At 41.0% G+C, this 25,941-nt stretch overlaps 1 protein-coding gene across 1 annotated transcript in view; it reads right to left on the reverse strand.

Moving 5' to 3' along the window:
• LOC126284930 (protein lethal(3)malignant blood neoplasm 1) overlaps window positions 1-25,941 on the reverse strand; it is a 134,550-nt gene that overhangs the window by 21,844 nt on the left and 86,765 nt on the right. The window contains exons 2-5 of the mRNA XM_049984193.1: window positions 16,329-16,494; window positions 11,797-11,928; window positions 5,906-6,133; window positions 508-1,294 (exon numbers count right to left, since the gene is read on the reverse strand). Of these exons, the coding sequence (XP_049840150.1) occupies window positions 508-1,294; window positions 5,906-6,133; window positions 11,797-11,928; window positions 16,329-16,494 (1,313 nt within the window). The remainder of the gene's footprint in view (window positions 1-507; window positions 1,295-5,905; window positions 6,134-11,796; window positions 11,929-16,328; window positions 16,495-25,941) is intronic.

Raw genomic sequence — 25,941 nt, forward strand, 5'->3', positions numbered from 1 at the left:
ATTATCGAAAACTAATGTATGTCGACATTTGCGACATCTGGTCAACTTACAACACAAACATCTTGTGGCTGCTGTACGGCAGCTAGTTTTAAACAGTAGTTTTACTGACAACATGACTCGTGCATGTGATGTGACTTATATGTATTTGACGATGCTGGTGCTGATTCCGCATTTAACATATGACGATGCCACTATGGTTGCAGTACATTAGGACTTTTTGTGAAAGAGGTATGCCTCTCCTAATTTAGGGCGCACAAATGTAAATTTTGTCAGTACTACTTTTCAATATGCTCTATGCATTCTTCTAAAGCTGTATACAGTATGCGAGTGTATTTTTTCCCATTTTTGCTGAGGATCTCACGATGGCCATGAAAGATCGAAACTGGTAATCTGTTAAACAAAAAAGATTGTGATCATAGACTACATTAAAGGAAACGGAAGTGCGAATTGCAGAGTAACCATGTAGATGCAGATGTTAGGCTGTTTGCTGTGGTGGGAGTTACGTACCTGTAGAGCAGGGCATCCATAACGTCCTGCATGGTGACTCCCGGCGGGAGTCCGTCCCTGACGGGCTCTCCAGGCGGAACACCCAATCCGCCACTCGGGGCTCGGATGCCACCACCGGCAGCTCCAGGGACGGAGGACGGCCGCCCACCGAACGCTGTCGGGCGCTCACCGGTCTGCTGCCGAGTGCCGGGAGGCGAAGCCTCACCTCCAAATGGGGCACCGGCGGTTCCAAATGGGGCACCAGCGGTCTGCGGCCCTGGCCGAGCGGAAACTGGGCCTGCACCCGGCTGGCCAGGAGCGCCGCCAACTCCCGAGGGCGTTTGTGCTGGGACGGCGAAGGGTCGCGCTCCGAACGCCGGCTGCTGCCCCACTGGTTGGGAAGGTCTGTCGGGCTGAGCTGCCGTGCCGACAGTTGGCTGCCCTGGCAGGCCAGGGCGCTGCCCTCCGAAGCCAGTCACACCGCCTCCTCTGTCGACGCTCCCAGCACCTCCAGCACCGCCCCCAAAGCTACCGGCACTGCCACCTGCCACCGGAGCCCTAGTGATGCCGACGCCGCCGCCTACAGCACTACCTGGAGCCCCACCTCCGAAGCTCCCACCAGTACGATTTGCGATGCCACCCCCAATGCGATCTCGGACGCCGCCTCCGGCTCCGCCGCCTTGACCACCACCGAAGCCACTGGCAGTTCTGTCTCCAGTGCTGAAACCACCGCCGACGCCTCCAGGTAGTCCAAGTGTTCCAACAGATGCGGGACTAGGTCTTCCAAGTGCTCCAGCGGATGGAGGACCTGTTACAAGAAAATAAAGTTCGTGTGTAGGTAGCGTTCTGTACAAATGTGGGGTTCGTTATAACTTAGCTACTCCCACGTGACAGGAGAGAACGGTATATGACTAGCCGGCCGGTGTGGCCGAGCGGTTCTAGGCGCTTCAGTCTGGAACCACGAGACCGCTACGGTCGCAGTTTCGAATCCTGCCTCGAGCATGGATGTGTGTGATGTCCTTAGGTTAGTTAGGTTTAAGTAGTTCTAAGTTCTAGGGGACTGATAACCCCAGTCCTATAGTGCTCAGAACCGTTTGAACCATTTTTTTAATATATCGATGACAGTAATGACATCCAGAACCACTCAAGATTGTACTCAATTGAGTACTGAATGCCAGTTACAAATTTAAAAAATGTGTGTGAAATCTTATGGGACTTAACTGCTAAGGTCATCAGTCCCTAAGCTTACACACTACTTAACCTAAATTATCCTAAGGACAAACACACACACACACCCATGCCCCAGGGAGGACTCGAACCTCTGCCGGGACAAGCCGCACAGTCCATGACTGCAGCGCCCCAGACCGCTCGGCTAATCCCGCGCAGTTATAAATTCCCTGGAGGTAATTCCTTTCTTTCAGGAGTGCTAGTTCTGCAAGGTTCGCAGGAGAGCTTCTGTAAAGTTTGGAAGGTAGGAAACGAAGTAGTGGCAGAAGTAAAGGCGTGAGGACGGGGCGTGCTTGGGTAGCTCAGATGGTAGAGCACTTGCTCGCGAAAGGCAAAGGTCCCGAGTTCGAGTTTTGATCCGGCACACAGTTTTAATCGGCCAGTAAGTTTCATATTAGCGCACTCTCCGCTGCAGAGTGAAAATCTCATTCTGGTACCTGGAGGTACACGATTTGTTGACACACGGTCGGCACGAGTTCAGAAAATATCCTTCTTGTGAAACACAACTGACTCTTTATTTTCACGAAGTGATGAGTGCTATCGACAGCGGATCTCTCATTGATTGCGTACTGCTAGATCTCGAAAAACGTTTTTGATACCGTTTCTTACAAGTGGCTTGTGATGAAACTGCAAGCCTATGGACAACCGTCTCAGTTCTGCGACTGGATTCGTGTTTACCTGTTGGAAAAGTCACAGTTAATAATAAGTGATGGAAAGACATCGAGTAAGACAGAAACGACTCTGGCATTCCCCAATAAAGTGTTATAGGCTTCTGCTGTTACTGACCTATGTAGAAGATTTAGGAGACAATATGAGCAGCTCTCTGAGACTGTTTGCAGATGATCCTGTCATTTACCGCCTACTAAAGTCATTAGAAAATCAATGCCAATTTCAACATGGTTTACACAAGCTATCCGTATGGCGCGAAAACTGGCAGTTAACCCTAAATGCTTGCCGTCGTGGCCGAGCGGTTCTAGGCGCTTCAGTGTCGAACCGCGCGACCGCTACGGTCACAGGTTCGAATCCTGCCTCAGGCATGGATGTGTGTGATGTCCTTAGGTTTGTTTAGGTTTAAGTAGTTCTAAGTTCTAGAGGACTGATGACCTGTTAAGTGCCATAGTGCTCAGAGCCATTCGAACCATTTGACCCTAAAAATGAAGAAGTGTAAGGTCATCGACATGAGTACTTAAAGGAATCTGTCAAGTTTCGGTTACACGATGAATCACACATATCTAAAGGCTGTGAATTCAACTAAATCCCTAGGAGTTAGAATTACGAATAACTTAAGCTGGAACGATCATACAGACAGGGTGCCTATCTTAAGCGTTGTCAAGTACATTTTCTCTGGTTTTTCGGTGTGTACCTGCAATATCGTATTTGCAAAGTGTAGCTGGCGTTCGCCCAAGCGTCAACTATGCGACGTCCAGTGTCAACGGACTCACCTCGATGGTGAGTGTTCATCGGAGGAGAGGGTATCATCGGGAGTGCCCAGGGAAGTATGGCAGGTCCGCTGTTGTTTTATATCTACATAAATGATCTTTTGGATAGGGTAGATACGTAGCAATGTGCGGCTGTTTGCTGATGATGGTGTGGTGTACCGGAAGGTGTCGTCGTTAAGTGACTGTAGGAGGATACAAGATGACTTGGACAGCATTTGTGATTCGTGTAAAGAATGGCAGCTAACTCTAAATACATATAAATGTAAATTAATGCAGATTAATAGGAAAAAATCCCGTAATGTTTCAATACTCAATTAGTAGTGTAGCGCTTGACACAGTCACGTCGATTAAATATTTGCGCGTAACATTGCAGAGCGATATGAGGTGGGACAAGCATGTAATGGCAGTTGTCGGGAAGGCAGATAGTCGTCTTCGGTTCATTGGTAGAATTTTGGGAAGATCTGGTTCATCTGTAAAGGAGACCGCTTATAAAACACTGATACGACCTATTCTTGAGTACTGCTCGAGCTTTTGGGATCCCTATCAGGTCGGATTGAGGGAGGACATAGAAGCAGTTCAGAGGCGGGCTGCTAGATTTGTTACTGGTAGGTTTGATCATCACTCGAGTGTTACGGAAACGCTTCAGGAACACGGGTGGGAGTCTCTGGAGGAAAGGAGGCGTTCTTTTCGTGAATCCTACTGAGGAAATTTAGAGAACCAGAATTTGAGGCTGACTGCAGTACAATTTTACTGCCGCCAACTTATATTTCGCGGAAAGACCACAAAGATAAGAGAGATTAGGGCTCGTACAGAGGCATATGGGCAGTCATTTTTCTCTCGTTCTGTTGGGGCGTGGAACAGGGAGAGAAGATGCTAATTGTGGTACGAGGTACCCTCCGCCACGCACCGTATGGTGGATTGCGGAGTACGTATGTAGATGTAGATGTAGAAAGCGTAGGTTTGTTTCCCATCACGAATAAAATTCTTTTTAAAGCAGAATTTTACATGTCTGTTCTATAGAACGGACCGAAATTAGTCTGGTGTGATATTCGCCTTATCAATGCGCATTAACACGAACAGTAAAACACGAGGAATCACCAGTTCTCTAGAGGCGGCTGAACAACAAGGGCCCGCGCTGACTGCAATAGACATACACAGCGCTACTCTGTCGCTTCTAGAGTACTGCTCATTTACTGTTCCTGTTAATTCATATCGATGAAACGAACAACGCACGGTACTCATATGGGTCCGTTCTATCGAATGGTCACGTAAAATTTTCCTCTAAAATTTATTTTATTCGTAATAAGAACTAAACCGACGCTTTCCGGCGACAACTGGCATCGCATAAAATATGTGATGAGCAGTATTTGTTTGGTCTGACCCCAGCCAGCTACACGTTGCAAAAAGGAAATTACAAATATCTGCCTGAACGCCAGAGAATACGCAACTCACTACTCTTGGAAAAATGTTTTGGGGAGGGCAAATCAAAGACTATACTGGGTGGTCGGAAATTCCCGTTACAGAATTATAGAACTTGTAGAGGGGAGTGAGTACATCGTATTTTGAATAGGAACCGTTGTTCGGAAACGTCATCCAACCAGACTACAGAGCGTCAAAGCTATGGGCGCGGGCGCCTGTAAATGTACTTGTGTACGAGGTGATTCCGTAATGATGTTACAGACTTTCTAGGTTGATGGAGAACGATAAATGTATTAACTTCAATTAAGGAGCCCTTTACCGGAAAAGAACGAGTCGAAAGTTATAAACGAAAACCGTTCTGGTATCGCCGACAGTTGGATACATGTACCGGTTCTTGTGTTGCGAAAAGTGTAGGGCTGGTAACTTTCACTGGTGGTAGTGTGGACAAAAACGAGAAAAAATGTACACTAAATGTGGGCTCCAAATTGCATGTCTGAGGAGCTATGACCATTCATTCATCTTCACTAATGTGAAACACATCTCGTCTATTGAGAGAGTGTTCATAGCTGTCAAGGTACTCACTTTAGAGCCCACGTTTATTAGACATTTTTTCCCGTTTTTGTCCATACTACCACCTCTGAAAGTAACCCTCCCTACACTCTTCGCAACACAAGAACCGGTACATGTATTCAACTGTTGGAGGTATCATAACGGTTTTCGTTTATAAGTTTCGACTCGTTCGTTTCCGGTAAAGAGATCCTTACTTCAAATTAATACATTTATGCTTCCCCATCATCCTAGAAAGTCTGTATCATCATCACGGAATCACGCCATATATACGTACATTTACAGACGCCCGCGCCTATAACTTTGACGCTCTGTACGCTCGTTGGATGACATTATCGGACATTGGTTCCTATTCAAAATACGATGTACTCACTCCCATCTACAAGTGCTAGAATTCTGTAACGGGAATTTCCAACCACACTGTATTTTATTGGCAGATCACTTAGAAGTTGCAACACGTCTGCTAAGGAGACCGCCTACGCTGTGTCTTGTCTGTTGGGGTGCATGCGCAGGAAACAGTGGCGTTTTGTAGCATATGTGTTTCGGGACGGTTTTCTCAACTTCTCACCAATACCGTGGACTTACAGATCTGTGTTGTGTGTGTTCCCTAGGTGGCTATGCTATTAGCGCCAGTTTCGTGTAGTTCCACGTGGTGTGGCATCACATTCTGCAATTATGCTTAATTTATGAGCACGAGTGTACGTTAGTGTGTAATCGGTACACACTGTGGCCATTATTAAATTACATTAAAGAGATTTGAACCTGACCTCCAACGAACGGAGGCTGCAACTCAGAGCCGATGGCCGGAGGCGCAGCTGCCGTGGTGGTGGGGATGAGGCAGCCGCTGCAGCCGTTGACGCCGTCGAGCCTGGCCGCCGTCCTGGTGGAGCCGGGGGCTGCGGGGGGCGTCGAGGTGCGCGTCGCTGCTGCCGGCGGCTGCGTCACAGGCCGCGTTGTCGTGCTGGCGCGCGGCGCCGTCCGCATCTGGTCCAGAGCTGGCGACACACAGCACACCGGCGCACGCTCACACATCTTTCCATGCTCACATTACAGTTCGAAAAATATTCGTCTTCGACCGACAAGGAGCACTTGCGAGACGTACTGTTGACTAATATACGCTGTGATGGAAACGGTCATTGGATATCCCCTAATATCGTGGTGGACCTTCTTTCGCCCAGCGTAGTGCAGCAGCTCGACCTCCTATGGGCTCAAGTACCCTGCAGAAATACTTAGCCGTCCATAAATGCGAAAGTGTTGCCGGTGTTGGAGTTTTCTCACGAACTGGTCTCACGATCGATGCGTTTCATATAGGACGATCTGGGTGGTCAGTTCGTTCCCTGAAATTGTCCAGAACGTTCTACAAACCACGGGTTAGCAACTGTGGCTTAGTGAAATGGCGCACGGTCAGCCATAAAAATTCCATCTTTGTATTGCAACATGAAGTCCATGAATAGATGCAAATAACCATATCCAGTCACCAGTCAATGATCGATTCAGTTCGACCAGAGGACCCAATCCATTCCATGTAAAAACAGCCAAAACAGTTGTGGATCCATCAGCAGCGCCGGCCGGTGTGGGCAAGTGGTTCTAGGCGCTACAGTCTGGAACCGCGCGACCGCTAAGGTTGCAGGTTCGAATCCTGCCTCGGGCATGGATGTGTGTGATGTCCTTAGGTTAGTTAGGTTCAAGTAGTTCTAAGTTCTAGGGGACTGATGACCTCAGAAGTTAAGTCCCATAGCGCTCAGAGCCATTTTTTTCAGCAATCATACGCCCATTCTGTACAATTAAAACGTAATGTTGTTAGAAACTTCAAAAACTGAGTCCTACTATGATTTGGCCTTAGTTTATTTTCTACAAGCCATGAACATATGTCATGAACTGTACTATTTGAAAGCCAATGTTGCACACAACATCCTTTACTACCAAGCTTGTGTCATCAGCAAACAGAAATATTTTAGTTACCCGCGATACTAGAGGGCACATCTGTTATATAAATAAGGAACAGGAGTGGCCCCAACACTGGTCCCTGAGGTACCCCCCATTTGACTGTACCCCACTCATACCCAACATCACAGCCACTCTCAACACTGTGAGTAATGTCCTTTTGCTGTCTGTTGGTAAAGTAAGAGGTGAACCAACTGTGAACTACTCCCCGTATTCTGTAATGGTCCAATTTCTGGAGCAATGTTTCGCGATCAACACAATCAAAAGCCTTAGTTAAATCAGTTAATTCAAAAAATATGCCTAGCGTTCGAAACCTTTTGTTTAACCCATCAAGTATCTCACAGAGAAAAGAGAATATAGCATTTTCAGTCGTTAAACGAGTTGTAAAGCCGGACTCTACGTTTGATAGCAAACCTTGCCATATAAAATGATCAATTATCCTTACATACACAGCCTTTTCAATAACGTTAACAAACACTGATGGCATAGAAATAGGCCTAAAATTGTCTGCATTATCCCTTTCTGCTTTTTTGTAAAGCGGTTTCACTACTGAGAACTTTAATCGTTCAGTAAACTGACCAGTCCTAAAGGAAAAATTACAAATATGGTTAAATAAATGTCTAACATGTGCAGTACAATACTTCAATATTCTGGTAGGCACTCCATAGTATTCATGAGAGTCCTTAGTCTTCTGTGACTTAGTTGTTGACTGATTCTCCCCGTTGTATGTATCAGAGAGGAGTATTTCAGATACCAATCTCGGAAAGGCATTTGCCAAGAGAGTTAAATGATTCCCCGTAGAAACTAAATTTTTATTTAATTCCCCAGCAATGCTCAGAAAATAGTTGTTAAATACTGTAGATATATCTCATTTATCAATAACAGAAATACTTTTACTACGAATTGACTTTATATTGTCGACCTTGTGCTGCTGACTTGACACTTCCTTCACAACCAACCATACGGTTTAATTTAATCCTGTGAATTAGGTATTCTATTTACGCACCACAGACTCTTTGCCTTCCTAATAACATTTTTAAGCACCTTTCAGCACTGTTTGTAATGGGCTACTGTAACTTGATTGTGACTACTTCTAACATTCTGATATTATTCCCTCTTCGTTCTACATGATATCCTTATCCCACTAGTCAGCCTCCCAGGCTGCCTTTTACTGCTGGTACCCCGTTTAGAAAGTTCTAATGGAAAGCAAATCTCAATGAGCATGAGAAATGTGTTAAGGAAAGCATTATTTTGATCATCTATGTTTTCGGCACAATAAACATCCTGCCACTTTTGTGCTTTGAAGAGGTTTAAAAAACTCTCTATTGCTATTGGGTTAACTTTCCTACATAGTTTGTAATTATATGTAACATTCGTTTGAGTACAAAAGCCTTTTAATGTTAAAATTTGTGCATCATGGTCTGAAAAACCATTCACCATTTTACTTTTCTGAGTAATTCAGTCCTTTGGTCAGACAGTAGATAATCAAGGAGGTGATATAAATGAATTTATGAACATCTAGTGATTAGAGGCTTCCTTCTCAGAGCCGCTGTTTACGACGTCATACCTAAAACCTACTACGAGCGATCCGGTATCAGAGCGCCAGCAAAACGTATGGCAGACTACCGACCTCAAGACTTAACGAGGCACTTCACCTCATTCCAAATCACCAGGGACTCTCAGCTTCAGGCGCTTGAGTTCCTTTCCCTTGGTGCGATTCCGGGAGATTAAAGATACCACAAGAAAAGGATAAATAGCAGCGTTCAGAAAGACCGAGATACTTCGCCAGCAGATGACAAGAAAGGAACGTGTCGAAACTACGCTCCAAAACGAAGGCTTTACTCAGTTGAATTCCCGAGAACAATTCATCAGTGCAAATCGCCTAGAAAGCCTGAGAATAACTTATGATGTTGCGCGAAACTGCAGCTCTGATGTGAAGAGAGGAACTCACTTCAGTCTGTATCAAAGCAGGAATGTTGTGGTCGAAATCTTGGTGGAAGTGCATGTCGCCGTCGATAAGAATCGCCAAAGGCTACAGGATTTGTCAGCGGGTGGAAGCAAATTTCTAATCCCGAAGATACAGGCTATCTCTAAAAGCTTCCGTTGGGAGCAGACAACCATGGTGCTAAGGACAATATCCGCGAACAGACCACACTGGCCCAGATGTGCCCACCACCCTTTAGTGAATGAGCTGCGCTCCTGTCTAATATGCATCTCTCCATGCTACTCTATCCTGTGCAAGCTTCTTCATCTCCCAGTACCTACTGCAGCCTACACACTTCTAAATCTGCTTTGTGTATTCATCTCTTGGTCTCCCTCTACGATTTTTACCCCCCACGCTGCCCTGAAACACTAAATTGGTGATGCCTCCATGTCTCAGAACATGTCCTACCAACCGATTCCTTCTTCTAGTCAATCTGTGCCACAAGCTCCTCTTCTCCCCAGTTCTATTCAATACCTTCTCATTACTTACGTGGTCTACCCATATAATCTTCAGCATTCTTCTGTAACACCACATTTCGAAAGCTTCTATTCTTCTCTTGTGTAAACTATTTATCGTCCACGTTTCACTTCCATACATGGCCACACTCCATACAAATACTTTCAGAAACGACTTCCTGACATTTAAATCTATACTCGATGTTAACAAATTTCTCTTCTTCAGAAACGCTTTCCTTGCAATTGCCTGTCTTCATTTTATATCCCCTCTACTTCGACCATCATCAGTTATTTTGCTCCCCAAATAGCAAAACTCCTTTACTACTTTAAGTGTCTCATTTCCTAATCTAATTCCCTCAGCATTACCCGACTTAATTAGACTACATTCCATTATTCTCTTTTTGCTTTTGTTGACGTTCATCTTATACCCTCCTTTCAAGACACTGTCCAGTCCGTTCAAGTGCTCTTCCAAGTCCTTTGCCGTCTCTGACAGAATTACAATGTCATCGGCGAACTTCAAAGTTTTTATTTCTTCTCCGTGGATTTTAATACCTACTCCGAACTTTTCTTTTGTTTCCTTTATTGCTTGGTCAATATACAGATTGAATAACATCGGGGAGAAGCTACAACCCTCTCTCACGCCCTTCCCAACCACCGCTTCCCTGTCATACCCCTCGACTCTTATAACTGCCATCTGCTGTCTATACAAATTGTAAATAGCCTTTCGCTCCCTATATTTTACCCCTGCAGCCTTCAGAATTTGAAAGAGAGTATTCCAATCAAGATTGTTAAAAAATTTCTCTAAGTGTACAAATGCTATGCAAAAGATATATACTGAAAAAACAATAACTAAAATATGGTTGAATAAATTACATAGTAAGTTGGAGATCGAGCGAATGACTCATATCCTGCTATTTTTAATCTTTTTAACAACATAATCGCATGAGCATTTCACATTTCAGTAACCATTTTTGAACGATCGGTGTTCACATTCAGCCTACAGAAACATGGTGCAAGAGGTTTCCGTTGACAATACGAAAACCGCTTACATGTTCCTTTAATCTTTTGATGGGCACTGCCTAGTCGAAAATGTTACGGAAATGTAAAATGCTAGTGTAATCGTGTCGTAGAAAAAGGTGTAAGAAATAACTGATAACATAACTGACTAACCATTAATTACACGATTATAAGGTGCAACCTTTTGTGTCAACGGATTCTACATAATTATATTTTTTATATGTAGTGGCAATTGTTGGTACTGTTTTAATATCAGTCACCAAGGTTTATTTCTGTTTTCGTTCTCTAGTTTTATTCCTATTTCATTCTTCGTAGGCGCGCCTGAAATTGACAATGCACACAATCCGATCAACTGTGGCACATAAAAATTTTTGGTAGTAAAACATGGCCTTTCAGAAGAAACAAATTATTTAATAAATTTACTTTTGCTCATTCATAACCGAAATGTTGAACCCATTGGTCATTACTGTCTTCAGCAACCTCCAAGACGAGTCGAGTCACATAAGCTTTCTCCGACGTATACATTACTCAGTTATCATGACGACAACATAGAGACTGTGGCTCTTAAAGAGGTATACAAGCTCAAACTGGTAGCGCACTTGCCCACGAAAGGCAAAGGTCCCGAGTTCGAGTCTCGGTCCGGCACACAGTTTTAATCTGCCATGAAGTTTCATATCAGAGCACACACCGCTGCAGAGTGAAAATCTCATTCAGGTATACAAGCTGTCTTTATTACTGGGCACAAGAAGATTACGAATGTTTGTGTAATATGCAGCATCCACGACATTCAATGTTGTTGTTTCAAGGGAGTAAATTTGTTAGGCACCCTCCCCACACTTCTTTTTTGCCACAGTAGTAGTTTGGTACTAGTCTTAACGGATTTTTAGAGGTAAATCACCTAACTTCGATTCCTCGTACAGCAATCATTGTTATTAGTTTACGTTCGAATTAAAATTTTGTTAATCTATTTCAGACTACGTTACATTCCTGTGTTAGCTATCTGGAATTAACCGGAGTGACTCCTGTCTTACGTGTCTCCAATGATATTAGGTCTCAATCTTTGTTTAGATCTAATCTTTGTTTAGAATTACTTGCAATAGAGTTTCTCATTTAGTTTGAAGTTTTTTTCCCCAAAAGTTAATGGGCGCAAAGAGAGAAACAATGATAACTCAGCGACGCACAACACAATGTTGTTTCCTTGAATGTGTTTCAGTCGACGTGTTCATATCCTGTAGGTATTAGGCTTTATCGTACTTACGCGGTCCGAGGCGAATGTTCTTCATGCTGATGATCTTGAAGTCCCCATTCTCGTCCGTGGCGTACACCGTCACGTGGTAGACTCCGTCTGCCGTGATGAAGCCGAACTCCCCCATGATGATGCCTCTCTCATCTGCGGACATGTCGTTACAAATGATTCACTACTTACGATGCAATTCTTCGCATAGTTATGAGACTGTAACGAAGCATCGAGACACAATTATAATGGTAACTTGAGGACTGATAGTATAAACTGATTTATAGACGCCCATTAGTTATACAAACGTTTTGATCCCTTAGTTGTAGGACAATGATACGAAAAAAAAGTAAAGTATCCATCAGCTGCAATGAAGATTTGAGTGCCGTCGCACTCTTTTACGAGTTAAGATCCGTTCTTTGTTCAACTACCTGAAAACCATCTTTAGCATTATTTTGTGGACAGATCTGCCGGTTAACGTAGAAACCAAAGAACTCACTATTTTCTTCACATTGAACTCTTTTGGAGATATAAAACTTCTGTTAATGACTACTAAAATTTCCAATGCGCATCGACAAGTAAATATTATGATTATTTTCTGACCTTCGCTCAGCAGGCAGTTACCCGAGACGGACTTGTCATAAAGATGTAAAGTGGAATTTCGACAAGAAATTCGTTTGTTTCATTGATGTGCCTTATTCTGGTCGTTCTAAATAATGTACAACTCTCTGATACCATTACTGTTCATTTTTATGTCAGACTGCGGTATTACCTAATGTGCAATTATTTCTTTCTAAATAAAAGGTAGTAGAAAAAATCTATTTTTGGATATTCATTGACGTTGTTCACAAAACATATGTTCGACTTGTTGTGTAGTAAAGTCGACATACATTTTAGGGTTTTCGTATGTAATACTAAGCATGACAATTCACTGATTGCTTACACAACTTGCACACACGATTTTAACGAGTGCTACAGAGTTGTATTAACTGGTTTAACGATGCTGCGACATAGGTGTAAAATTAACGTTGAGGTGTTGTGACCCATTCCGTTCAACAAATGAGAAGGAGAGAATGTTGCGTATCTGGAAACGCCCCGGACAGCGGTTACAAATCAACCTGACTGTCGCTAGCCATAGAGCTCGACAACCAGGAGTGATGTTCTAGTGTGCCATTTCTTTCCATACCTGGATCCCTTTGGTAGTCATCCGTGCCACGCCTGCAGCACAGCGGTACATCCAGGGTATGCTACGCCCTGTTCTTTTGCCTTCATGGCAAGCCATCTTGGTTTATATTTCAGCAAAATAATGCTCGCCCGCATACGGCAGGAATTTCTACTACTTGTCTTCGTTCTTGCCAAACCCTCTGTGGCCAACGGGGTCGTCTAGTCTCTCCGAAATTGCAAATGTTTGGAGCATTATGGACGGGGAGCTCGTACCATCTTAGGATTTTGACGATATAACGCACCAGATGGATAAAATTTTGCACCATATCCTTCATTAAAACATCCAACAACTATATTAATAAACGTCAAGCTGAATGACGGCTTGTATAAAAGCCAAAGGAAGACCAACGCGTTAGTGACTTGCTCACCTTCGTGAAGCTCTTTTTCTTGAATGAACCATCAAATTTTTCTAGAATTTTAATCATCTGGTCGCGAGGGATTAGCCGAGCGGTCTAAGGCGCTGCAGTCATGGACTGTGCGGCTGGTCACGGCGGAGGTTCGAGTCCTCCCTCGGGTATGAGTGTGTGTGTTTGTCCTTAGGATAAATTAGGTTAAGTATTGTGTAAGCTTAAGGACTGATGACCTCAGCAGTTAAGTCCCATAAGATTTCACACACATTTGAACATTTGATTTTTTTTTTAAATCATTTGTTTGTCTGTACATCTACATCACGTCTGTCGATTTCCGTACCATTCGGATACTTACTGCCTGTTGCGCCGGTATTTTTTTTTTTTTGTCTTAGAGTGTATATACAGTGAAGAGCCAAAAAAACTCGTACACCTGCCTAATATCGTGTAGGGACCTAGCCAGCACGCAGAACTGCCGCAACGCGACGTGGCACCGACTCGACTAATGTCTGAAGTAGTGATGGAGGAAACTGACACCATGAGCCCTAAGGGACTGTCAGTAAATCCGTTAAAGTACGAAGGGCTCGAGATTTCTTCTGAACAATAAGTTGCATGGCTTCCCAGATATGCTCAATAATGTTAATGTCTGGGGAGTTTGGTGGCCTGCGGAAGAGTTTAAACTTAGAAGAGTGGTCCTGAAGCCACACTGTAACAGTTCTGGACGTGTGGGGTGTCGCATTATCCTGCTGGAATTGCTCAAGTCCGCTGGAATGCACAATAGACATGAATGGATGCAGGTGATGAGACAGGATGCTTACGTACGTGTCACCTGTCAGAGTTGTATTTAGACGTATCACGGGTCCCACATCGCTCCACCTGCTCACACCCCACACCATTACAGATCCTCCACGAGTTTCAACAGTCCCCTGCTGACATGCATGGTCCGTGGATTCATGAGTTTGTCTCCATACCCGTACACGTCCATCCGCTCTATACAATTTGAAACGAGACTCCTCCGACCAGGCAGCATGTTACCAGACATGAACAGTCCAAAGTCGGTGTTCACGGGCCCTGGCGAGGCATAAAGCTTTGTGTTGTGCAGTCATCGAGGATACATGAGTCGGACCTCGGCTCCGAAATCCCATGTCGATCATGTGTCCTTGAATGATTTGCACGCTGACAGTTGTTGATGGCCCAGCACTGAAATCGTTCGGAAGTATTGCACTTCTGTCACGTTAAACGATTCTCTTCAGTAGTTGGTACCGTTCTTGCAAGATCTTTCTCGGCCGCTACGATGTCGGAGATTTGATTGTTATAGCGAATTCCTGATATTCACGGTACACTTGTGAAATGGTCGTACGGGAACCTCCCCACTTCATCGCTACTTTGGAGACGTTGTCTCCCATCGCTAGTACGCTGAATATAATACCACGCCAAACTAACTTAAAGGTTGATAACATGTCATTGTAGCAGCAGTGACCGATCTAACAACTGCGCCAGACACTTGTTGTATTATATAGAAGTTGCCGACCACTAAGTCGTATTCTGCCTGTTTACATATCGCAGTATTTGAACACGCATTCCTATATCAGCTTCTTTGGTGCTTCAGTGCTAAAGATGCATCCAGTAGACTTGCAGGTAAATTTACTCTGTACTCATCAGCAGGCGTATGCTCTCCACCCTCTATAATCTGCTGGCTGGAGTAACAAACGACGTCTTGTTGATGATGTCAGGCGAGAGCTCTGTTGATATTCGAATCATATCTGACTTAGAGTCGCCGTATAATTGACTAGCGTACAGGTTTACGTGGACATGCAGTGTTACACGTCAGCCATCATCAGAAAACTGTTTTTAGCAGAGATTTCACCTTAAAACGTCAATTATTTTTCGATAAAAACAGAATAATAGCTTCTTCACATGTTTGGAGAGTTTACTCTTAGACGCCGAAACGATTTAAATATATTTGAATTGCTAATACCACTAAAAATATCTGAATTATCGACTGTGCAAAGAGCCGTGGTATAGTGACAGCTGACAGTGTGGTCAAGGTACCACCTGTCTATCAGAGACTCGTCCTTGATTCACTACTGACAAAGGTCATTGATGCAAAGACACTAACTGCAAAGAGTAATTAGTGTCATTTGATCCAAGTGCGTCAAAGAAAAAAAGGATAGAAAAGCTTTTGGGTCATGCAGAAGCTGTTTCTTATTTCAATGTGCGATGTTTGAAGACTGAAGAAGCGTGAGTTTCAGCACCATACACCCAGGAGAAGTGTCTGTCAGAGATCAACGACGGATCAAGCACTTCGCAAGATGCTTCCTGGAGAAGGAAAATTTCAAGGAAAAGATTACCTTGGACCTGAAACCAGATGAAGAAACAGCTTTACAGGAGTATCAAGGGAAAAGGTATGGTGGTGGTCAATTTTAATGGGTGTGTGTGTTGTACTAGCATTCATTTTTCAGTAAAATTTAAATCCATTTCCCTGTACGTTGGTTCAGTGCCAACTTTTATATTCTAAATACCAATCTCAATGAAATTTTTGCAGGAAGTAGTGTTGAGGTATTCGCTTACTTCAAAGCATTAATATTGCCGAAAATTTCGTTTGTCTCTGTTTCATTATCACATTTGTGTACCGATAATTAGAGAAAAATTAAGTTTTAAAATTTTAAAAAAATAATGTTAGTAAAATAACAATATTTATCCTAAAATGAATGCATAAAACTGTTGAACAATGTCTTGTGAATGAACATGAGGAGTCTGAAATGTGAAAACTGAATGCTTAGTACCAAAAGTTGTTTTTCAAAAATGCCATTAAAATCATAAAAAATTATAAACTCAAAAACTTAGATATTCCTACATCTTTAAATGACACATACGATTTTAAAAGTCGGTTGAAATCGGAAACGTTGAAGAAAGGTTAAATTTTTGTCTGCAGTCTGCCCTTAAGTGAGTAAGAGACAATACGGACATATTCGGATGTGCGACCTTTCTTCTCGTGGCGGTGCTGCTGCCCCTCGATGACGAATCCGAACTCGTAGGGCCTGTTCTCGTCAGTGTAGTCGTCGTCCGAGGCAGCGGGCGCTCCCAATACCAGGCCGCACAGCAGCGCCGCCGCCACCCACACTAAGGCCAGCCTCCTCGCTGACACCGCCTGCAACACGAGGAAGGCACACCGTGACAGCAAGGGCAGGGAGGGGCCACACCTCCACAGGCAAACCACTCACTGTAGCCAATATCGCCAAAATTTACTACAGTACATCGGCGTTTTTTTTTTTTTTTTTTTTTTTTTTTTTTTTTTTTTTTTTTTTTTTTTGAAACTGTTACTGTACGGAAAATACCCACAAAGTTCTCAAAGTAAATATTTGTTTTGTAAATAAAACTGCCTTTTCCTGCTGCTAGTTACTTTATTTATCCCATACGCGTTTCGCCTTCTCCTGTTCTGAGGCATCATCAGTTAGATCTATAACGATGCTGTTCTGTTAGTTATAGAACATCAAACAGTTCACTTCGCGATTTTTTGCAAAAAAAGTAATTATAACGATTTTTTGACCTGCGTTTCTTCATATCTGGTCTGGAGGTCGCACTACCACTTTTATCACTGCCATACGTAAGTAATTACCTTTTTTTTTTTTTACAAAAAATCGCGTAGTGAACTTTTTGATAATCTATAACTAACAAAACTGTATCGTTATAGATCCCACTGATAATGCCTCACAACAGGAGAAGGCGAAACGCGTATGGGACAAATAAAGTAACTAGCAGTAGGAAAAGGCAGTTTTATTTACAAAACTAATATTTATATGCTTTCTGCGGAGGTTGGCCACACAAATAAACTTGCTTCTCAAAGTAAGTCATTTGATTGAGAAAAAGAAATGTTATTAACCTGACTGTCAAAAGTTTGGTGTAATTACTCTCTGTGTACTAAAAATGTAAAAGTAATACACACACACACACACACACACACACACACACACACACACACACACATAGTTTTCACGCTGCTGTAGTATTTACACCTGGCTACCTCACCATCATGACTTCGATTACCACGTTTCCTATTACGAAAACAGTCAAAATCATTCTTTTCACCCAGCGCAATATTTCAGGAAACGTAAACATAGCGAAACAGCTCATGTAATGAGACCAACGATGGAAAGGATCTACAGGAATGAAGCACGTCTCCGGCACATTCAAATAACAGTAATTTTCAATCGAACTCGTGTAATAATAATCGTACTAGCAAACCAGGTAATGCTTCGAAATTGTTAAATAGTACTGGAATTCGATGAATATCGTAATTTCCTTCTCCGCTTCTCTCTTACCATCTCCTTCTCCCCCTTTGTCGATTTCCTCCTTCTCTGCACTCTCTTTGTCTGTCATCTGTTTCCCCCTCTCCTCGTACATTTCGTCCTGCCCCTATCTCTCTGCATCTCCTCCTGCCCTCTGTCTCTCTGTCCGTTTTATACTTCCTCTTGCCTTTCTGTCAATCTCCTTCCACCTCCCTGTCTTCAGTTCCTCCACCCTCCTCTCTCGATTATTATTATTGCAGACAAAACGCTGATTGGGAATTGATGACACGTAAAATGATTTGGTAAATTGGTTGGCAGCTGGATCTGTGATAGTAGCTTCAATGACGGCATTTCGCATTGTTTTAATAGGCAAACGTGTAGGATTACAAAGTTTCGGACGATTCAGATTATGTAGTACTAAATGAAAGCCAATAAGCCAGAAATAGGACTTCCCTGTTCTCTGTTACGGCTGACTACGAGGAAGAAAAAAGAAACAGTACATTGTTGTGTATACAATTCAAAAATTCTATACACAACAATGTACTACTGTTTGAAATTATATACCGGGTGATCAAAAAGTCAGTATATATTTGAAAACTTAATAAACCACGGAATCATGTAGATAGAGAGGTAAAATTTGACACACATTCTTGGAATGACATGGGGTTTTATTAGAACCAAAAAAATACGCCAATGCCTCACCATAACTGCGAACATGTTTTACAGTGCTGTTCACAACATTATTTCTCGACTACAGCTATTGCTGAGGAATGATGGTGGACATATTGAGCATTTCCTGTGAAGAACATCATCTTTGCTTTGTCTTACTTTGTTATGCTAATTACTGCCATTTTGATCAGATGAAGTGCCATCTGTAGCACATTTTTTGAACTTTTGTATTTTTTTGGTTCTAATAAAACCCCATGTCATTTCAAGCATGTGTGTCAACTTGTACCTCTCTATCTACATTATTCCGTGATTTATTCAGTTTTCAAATTTATACTGACTTTCTGATCACCCGATATATATATATTACGCAATATTTATATACATACAAAAACTCAGTCTTTATGTACATGCCAGTCTGCTTTCTTTGGACCCCAGCTGATGTAGGATTCGTTTTACAACGACGACATCGATTGGATGGGAAAGGACGCCAATGTTTCTGGCCCTGTAATGATCTTCAGACTACCGTCTGCCGATTCTAGGTTATGGGTACGCAAACAGCAGAGGAAGAATGGACCGAGCACTGGCGAGTTTCAGTCTGCTGTAAAGATCAAAATTATTTTAATAAGAGCAGGCATTGCCTGTAGCCCTCATCTCGTAGTCGTGCGGTAGCGTTCTCGCTTCCCACGCCCGGGTACCCGGGTTCGATTCCCGGCGGGGTCAGGGATTTCCTCTGCCTCGTGATGGCTGGGTGTTGTGTGATGTCCTTAGGTTAGTTAGGTTTAAGTAGTTCTAAGTTCTAGGGGACTGATGACCATAGATGTTAAGTCCCATAGTGCTCAGAGCCATTTGAACCATTTTTTAGCCATTGCCTGTAGCGGAAGCCACTGTTTTGAAAACAGCCACAATTCGAACAGTGTGTTTTTCATTTACCGGTTTCACTATTCAGCTAAACAAGACCATCATCAAATTATACGGTTTAAAGTTGTCTGACAGCTCTAAGGATTAAACTGACTGTACTATAGTACTTAAATTTACGTTTCAAGTGCGCTGAAAGTACAGTAGTAAAAGATGTCATTGACAGCGCCCAATGTAATCATTTACTACCGTACTTTAAACGTAAGTTTAAGTACTATATTACAGCCACTTTAATCTTTAGAGAAGCCAGACAACTTTAAACGCAATGTTTAATGCTTTCAGCCAACTTTAAACTGTATATTCTAATGATGCTCTTGTTCATTTTAAGAACGAAGCGGGTAAATAAAAATACAATATGTGACTTGGGCTCTTTCCAAAAACTTCACTTGAATAGTACTACGCTGCGATCCAACAAATAATTAGAGGCTCCCACTGGTAGCCGGTATGGCGGGAAAGACCTCAACGGCAGTGAAGGCGGAGGTGAAGGTCATCAGAACGGCAGAACAGGCAGGAGGGGAGACCTTTACGTAAAAGCACAACACTGTAGCCTCTGCTCCCACAATGGGCGGCTATGAAAGGCGTCTGTTCCACCTGTTAGTACCGGCCTCATTTATAGATCTAAGCTAAATGCTTGAATTTTAATCATGGAAAGATTCGACTCTCTTCCCCCAAGCAAAACTGTAACCTAAGGCATGGCGGTAAATTTCAAAAGGAAAACTTCTCCAGGAAGTACCCAATCATCCATCGCGAGTCAAGGTGGTGCAACTAGGTCTTTGGATTCTGGAGAGCCTAGAACATCCCGTAAGGAAGAGTCGAAACTTCCTGGAACTTCTTCAAAGATAATACACAAGAAAAATCGCCTACTGGGCAGTCTGAACATAAACGCACTTATGAAAGTCAGAAAACTAAAATACCTAACTGACACCCTCAGCAAACGCGAAACACTTTTATTAGCACTTCAAGAAACACGATATCTGGATGAAAATGGAAATGAGTCAGTTGGATACAGGATTCACAAAGGAAATCCAACCATTAGAAATTTGGATAATATGGTTGTCTTAGGGACAGCACTTAAGGTCAATCAACAATTTACTAAATTAGTAACTAATTTTAGCTCCGCATCACAACGAATTTCATTTCTGGATTTTAGACCAGGCAATAAACGTGACACCACTATAAATGCACATCCACCTATCAACCTACATAAAAGAAAAACAAGTGTAAGGTTTTTGGGAAATGCTAGAATACGAGACATCCAAACTACCAAAAGAACATATCAGAATCATAGTGGGAGGCTTTAATGTACAAGTTGGCAAGGAAAGAAAATTTAAATCAGTAGTTGGAGACTATCCAGCGCATAGAAGAACAAAAAGAAATGGGGAAAGTCTCGTAAAGTTTTGCAAATAATTTAACTCAAAATTAATGACAGCATTTATGAGGAAACTTGCAAGAAAGAAAAAGACTTAGAAATCACCTAATCCAAATCAAGGTGAGTATCAAATACGCCATGTGGCAGGCCATTATCTAACAGTTATAAAGACCAAGTTTCAACCGAACAAACCTAAACCGAAACCAAAATGATTTCCAATAGTAAACACTAAATTTCTCACGCAAATTCTGGTTAAATTATGTGGTATATGAAACACACAAAGCATGAGAGATTGGTAAGAAATTAAAGAAACGATGATAGCCAGTTAAAGAAATGGGACAACCAAGAAGAATATCAAGACAGATGGCGAAATGAGTTATGTGATGAAGCAATTCACATTCGACTAAAGGCATGGAAAAAATGGAACTGTTACGTATAAGAAACGTGAATGTTGGGAAGAGTTTAAAGAAAAAACAGAAAAATTCATCAGGTCAGTGAAAAGAAAATGTAACGAAGACAGACTGGAAGAAATTGATCCAGACTTTAAAAGCAACAACACTAGGGGCTTCAGTCAAACTCACATTTTTAAGAGAAAAATTGAAACTTGGTTTCCAGCAATAAAGAGAAGTGCCAACTTTCAGCTGAATAGTTTGAAAATCTATTAATTTGTGAAGAGACTGTTGACCGATTACAACTTGAAAAACCACGACATGAAAATCTACCATTGCAGCCACTGACAGCGGAAGAAATAGAAAACATTATCAGGTCGCTGAAGAATAACAAGGCACCGGGAGAGGATGGGATAGTACCAAAAAAATCGAAAGTAAGGGACTTATCTGCAAGGCAGAAAATTTACAAGGTGAAGGTATTTTGACAAAAGGAATCATACCCAGCGACTGGAAAGAAGTAGCGGTCCATCCTCTTCAGAAAAAAGAGATAAAACAGATACCAACAACTACAGAGGCATCTCCTTGTAACCAGAAAGATACAAAATACTTTTTAAAGCACTTCTAAATGGAATACAGGAACAAGTAGGATCTAACAGAGGAGAGTGCTGAGCAGGACTTAGGAAACGCAGATCATATGTAGAACATATTCCTAATTAAAAACCATTTTGAGACTGAGACCTATAGAAAATAAAAACACAGTAGTTACTTTCGTAGACGAAAAGAAGACTAACGATTGAGTTGACAGATAAATACTGCTTCAGATACTTTACGAATCAGTGACAGATGATAATACTAGAAGACTTGTTGAACAAAAGCTTATGGGTACAACATAAAGGATTAAGTTTCAAGGCGAAATTTCTGAACCGTTCAAAATCAAAACAGCAGTTCGGCTAGGAGATGGACTGTCCCTGATTCTCTTTCACCTGGTTTGGGCAAAATACTAAAAAACATGGGAAAACGGATTAGGAGACAGAGACATAAAATGTATAAACATGGGACAAGGAAAGAACAAATTTTATGTAAAATGTTTAGCCTTTGCGGATTATATGGCATTCATAACTGAAAACCAAACAGACAGAACTGTTACGTTTGGTCCATTACACGAGACTGCTGAAAAGACTGGGCTAAATACATCTTATGAAAAAACCTAGTATATAGAACACAAACACAATAGAGAAAAGTTTGTTAAGAAAAAGAATGGAAAAATTTAAAAAAAAATTGATAAATTTAAATATCTCGGGAAATGGATCCAAGCCAACGGGCCTGATAAAACAAAAAACAAAGAAAGAGTAAAGAAGTTAGATTATGCATACAAATTAACACAAAACTACTTCAATAAGAAATCAGTATTCATCCAAGTGAAGATTAGACATAATAATTCAGTTACTGAGACACAAGCAAAGTATAGATCACAGTGCCTAACATTGAATAAGAGAGACGAACAAAGAGAACGAGAAGAAAGAGAGAGTAAAATACTAAAAAAAATTCTAGGTCCAGAGAAACAATGAAAATGTATGGATTAAAAGGGAAATTAATATTTATATAAACATACAGAACAAATCACACGAACAATCAAGAAGAGACGGCTAAAGTTGTATGGACACATAAAAAGAATGGAAGGAACAAGGATTACAAAGAAAAATTTTAATTACGTTAATAAACTGAAGAAAACTATAGGATGGATAGAAGTAATGAAGAAAGATGCAAACAAAATAGGTGTTACTGAAGGAATGATACATGATAGGAATCGTTTCAGACTATTGATAGAAAAATCGACCTATGAAGAAGATAAACCAAAACCTCTGCCAAAGAGATTGTGGACAGATGATCCGAGACGAGTGATTGGAGAGAAAATGACGAAGTACTTGGAAGAAAGGAAGAAAAAGAAACATCATAAGTCTTAAGTCGTGTGCGGTCCATAGCTCGCCAAATACATATACCATTTATACAGGATGAGTCACTAATTATTGCTACCAAGAATAACTTCGAAAGTATGATAGGAACTGAAAAGTTTGTGGGACAAAAGTTGCATCGGACAACGGGGGCCATAATATGATGTTGGGTTATTGTTGCTAGGTGGGGTCTTGTCAGAGATATGAAGGACAACTTTGTTTTTTTAAATGGTATGCTATAGTTTGGTACTTATTTTCTGATAGCGGCTGTCGAGATGAATCCAGTGATGTTGAACAGTAAGGTCTTTGTAGGTCAACGAAGGTCACAACGGTGGCATGAACATCCATTTACAGAAGGTGTTCGAAGTATCAATGCAGTGCTGCAATTTTCTTATCATGGACTGAGTGGTATTCCTCATCACATTGGCACTTACCGAAGCACAAGCATATCTTCAGGTGTGGTTGAAACGTCTTTATAAACCATAACTTTTAAAAAACCTCACAAGAAAAAAATCCAGAAACGTCAAGTCTGGCGAACGAGCAAGACACAATACATCTCCTGCGTGTCAAATCCAACGATTTGGGAATTGTCTCTGCAGCTCATTACTAGCCATCAGCGAAAAACGTGTCGCACACGTATCGTGATGATACCACATTCTGTTCCTTGTTCCTAAAGGTATTTCTTCACATAACAGATCCAATGTTTCTTGCAGGAATGTGGTGTACTTCCTACCATTCAGACTTCCTTCGATGACATAGGGACCTATAATTCAGTCCTACAGAATTCCACGCCATACATTCACCGACTACGGTTTTTGGTGTGCAACTTACCGCAGCCAACATAAGGATTTTCTGTTGCGCAGTAGTGCAAATTAACATTTCCATGGTTCGTGTATGTAACCTCGTCAGTAAATAAAATCAAATTAATAAATGTTTCGTCCCTCTGAATCTGAAGTTGAGCCCATCGGCATAATTCAATGCGGCGCTTACAATCCGTACTAGTTAGTTCTTGGTGGAGACTGATATGGCAAGTATGTTATTTATGGCGCTGCAGAACACGAACAACATCATTTTGGTGCATGCCAGATTCCATTGCGATTTGACGCGAACTAACACAAGGCTCTCGAAGCACAGTGGCAAAAGTACCAATTTCTGTTTCCTTGTAAGTAACTTCCCTTTTCCGGATATGTTTCCGATGCATTAAAGGTTCAGTTTTTCTCAATTTGTCATACACATATTTAAATGCACGAACTGTAGGGTGAGTACGTTGCGGATATCTTTCAGCAACTATCACCGAATTTCGTTGGCATTCTCCGTAAATGAGAAGCATATCGACTTGTTCTTCGAAGGAATACATCATTCACAATCGCTTGATTGGACGATAATAGTCTTACCGTTCCGCCGTCAAATTGTGTTTGCATTGAATGGCACGTTAGATGGATACGCCGTATTCGGCGAATATTTACTATTTGCACGATATACGAGAGAGAATTGTCAGAGCATACTCTTCGATAAGTGCCGATGTGATAAGGAATACCACTCAATCCATGATAAGAAGATTGCAGCACTGTATTGATATCAATGGTCATCACTTCTAACACCTTCTGTAAATGGACGTTCATGTCAACTTTTTGATCTTCCTTGATCTTCAAAGACCTTACTGTTACACATCATTGGATTCGTCTCAATAGCCGCTATCAGAAAATAAGTACCAAACTATAGCATCCCGCTTAAAAAAACAAAGTTGACCTACAGATCTCTGACGCGACCCCACCTAGCAGCGAAATACCAAAGTCATATTATGGCTCCCGTTGTTCCAAGCAACACTTTCCCCACAAATTTTTCAGCTCCTATCATACTTCAGGAGTTATTCTTGGTGGAAATAATTGGTGACTCACCCTGTGTATGGGAGAAATATCCATCTGAAGACTTATGCTGGAGTAACCTGTAAAAACTGAAATAAGCCGTTTATGAACTTTTAAAACATTATTGCTTTCAACGCCTCCCTTTCACATACACACACACACAACAATATATATATATATATATATATACACTATATACATATATATACATATATACTATATTTATATATACTATATATATATATATACTATATATATATATATATATATATATACTATATATACTATATACTATATATACTATATATACTATACTATATATACTATATATATATATATATATACTATATATATATATATATATATATATATATATATATATATATATATATATACTATATATACTATATATATATACTATATATATATACTATATATATATATACTATATATACTATATAGTATACTATACTATATACTATACTATATACTATATACTATATACTATATATATATACTATACTATATATACTATATATATACTATATATACTATATATATACTATATATATACTATACTATATATATACTATATATACTATATACTATACTATATACTATATACTATATATATACTATACTATATACTATATATATACTATATATACTATATACTATATACTATACTATATATACTATACTAGTATACTATACTATATAGTATACTATATATACTATATATATACTATATATACTATACTATATATACTATATACTATATATACTATATATATATATACTATATATATACTATATACATATATACACTATATACATATATATACACTATATATATATACATTACGTAAAAGCAACTCGTTGTTAAACGATGTTGCAAAAAGATCTCAAAAAGTTCTTGACCGATTTACATATATATATGAGATTTTTGGTAATAACGTTAAACAATGAGTTGTTTTATGTAGTAGCATAGATGTGGAAACAAATTTTCAGCTCTTTTGACTCAACTGTTTTCTGTCAGTGTCAAAGAGCACATACAGCACAGATAAAAATATCTGTAAATACTTTCCGGTGTCTGCTCCATCTATGAACCATTGAATATATCTGATACGATGAGGCACAATATGTGTTA

Source organism: Schistocerca gregaria, chromosome 8 (assembly GCF_023897955.1).
Source record: "Schistocerca gregaria isolate iqSchGreg1 chromosome 8, iqSchGreg1.2, whole genome shotgun sequence".
Taxonomy (NCBI): Eukaryota; Metazoa; Arthropoda; class Insecta; order Orthoptera; family Acrididae; genus Schistocerca; species Schistocerca gregaria.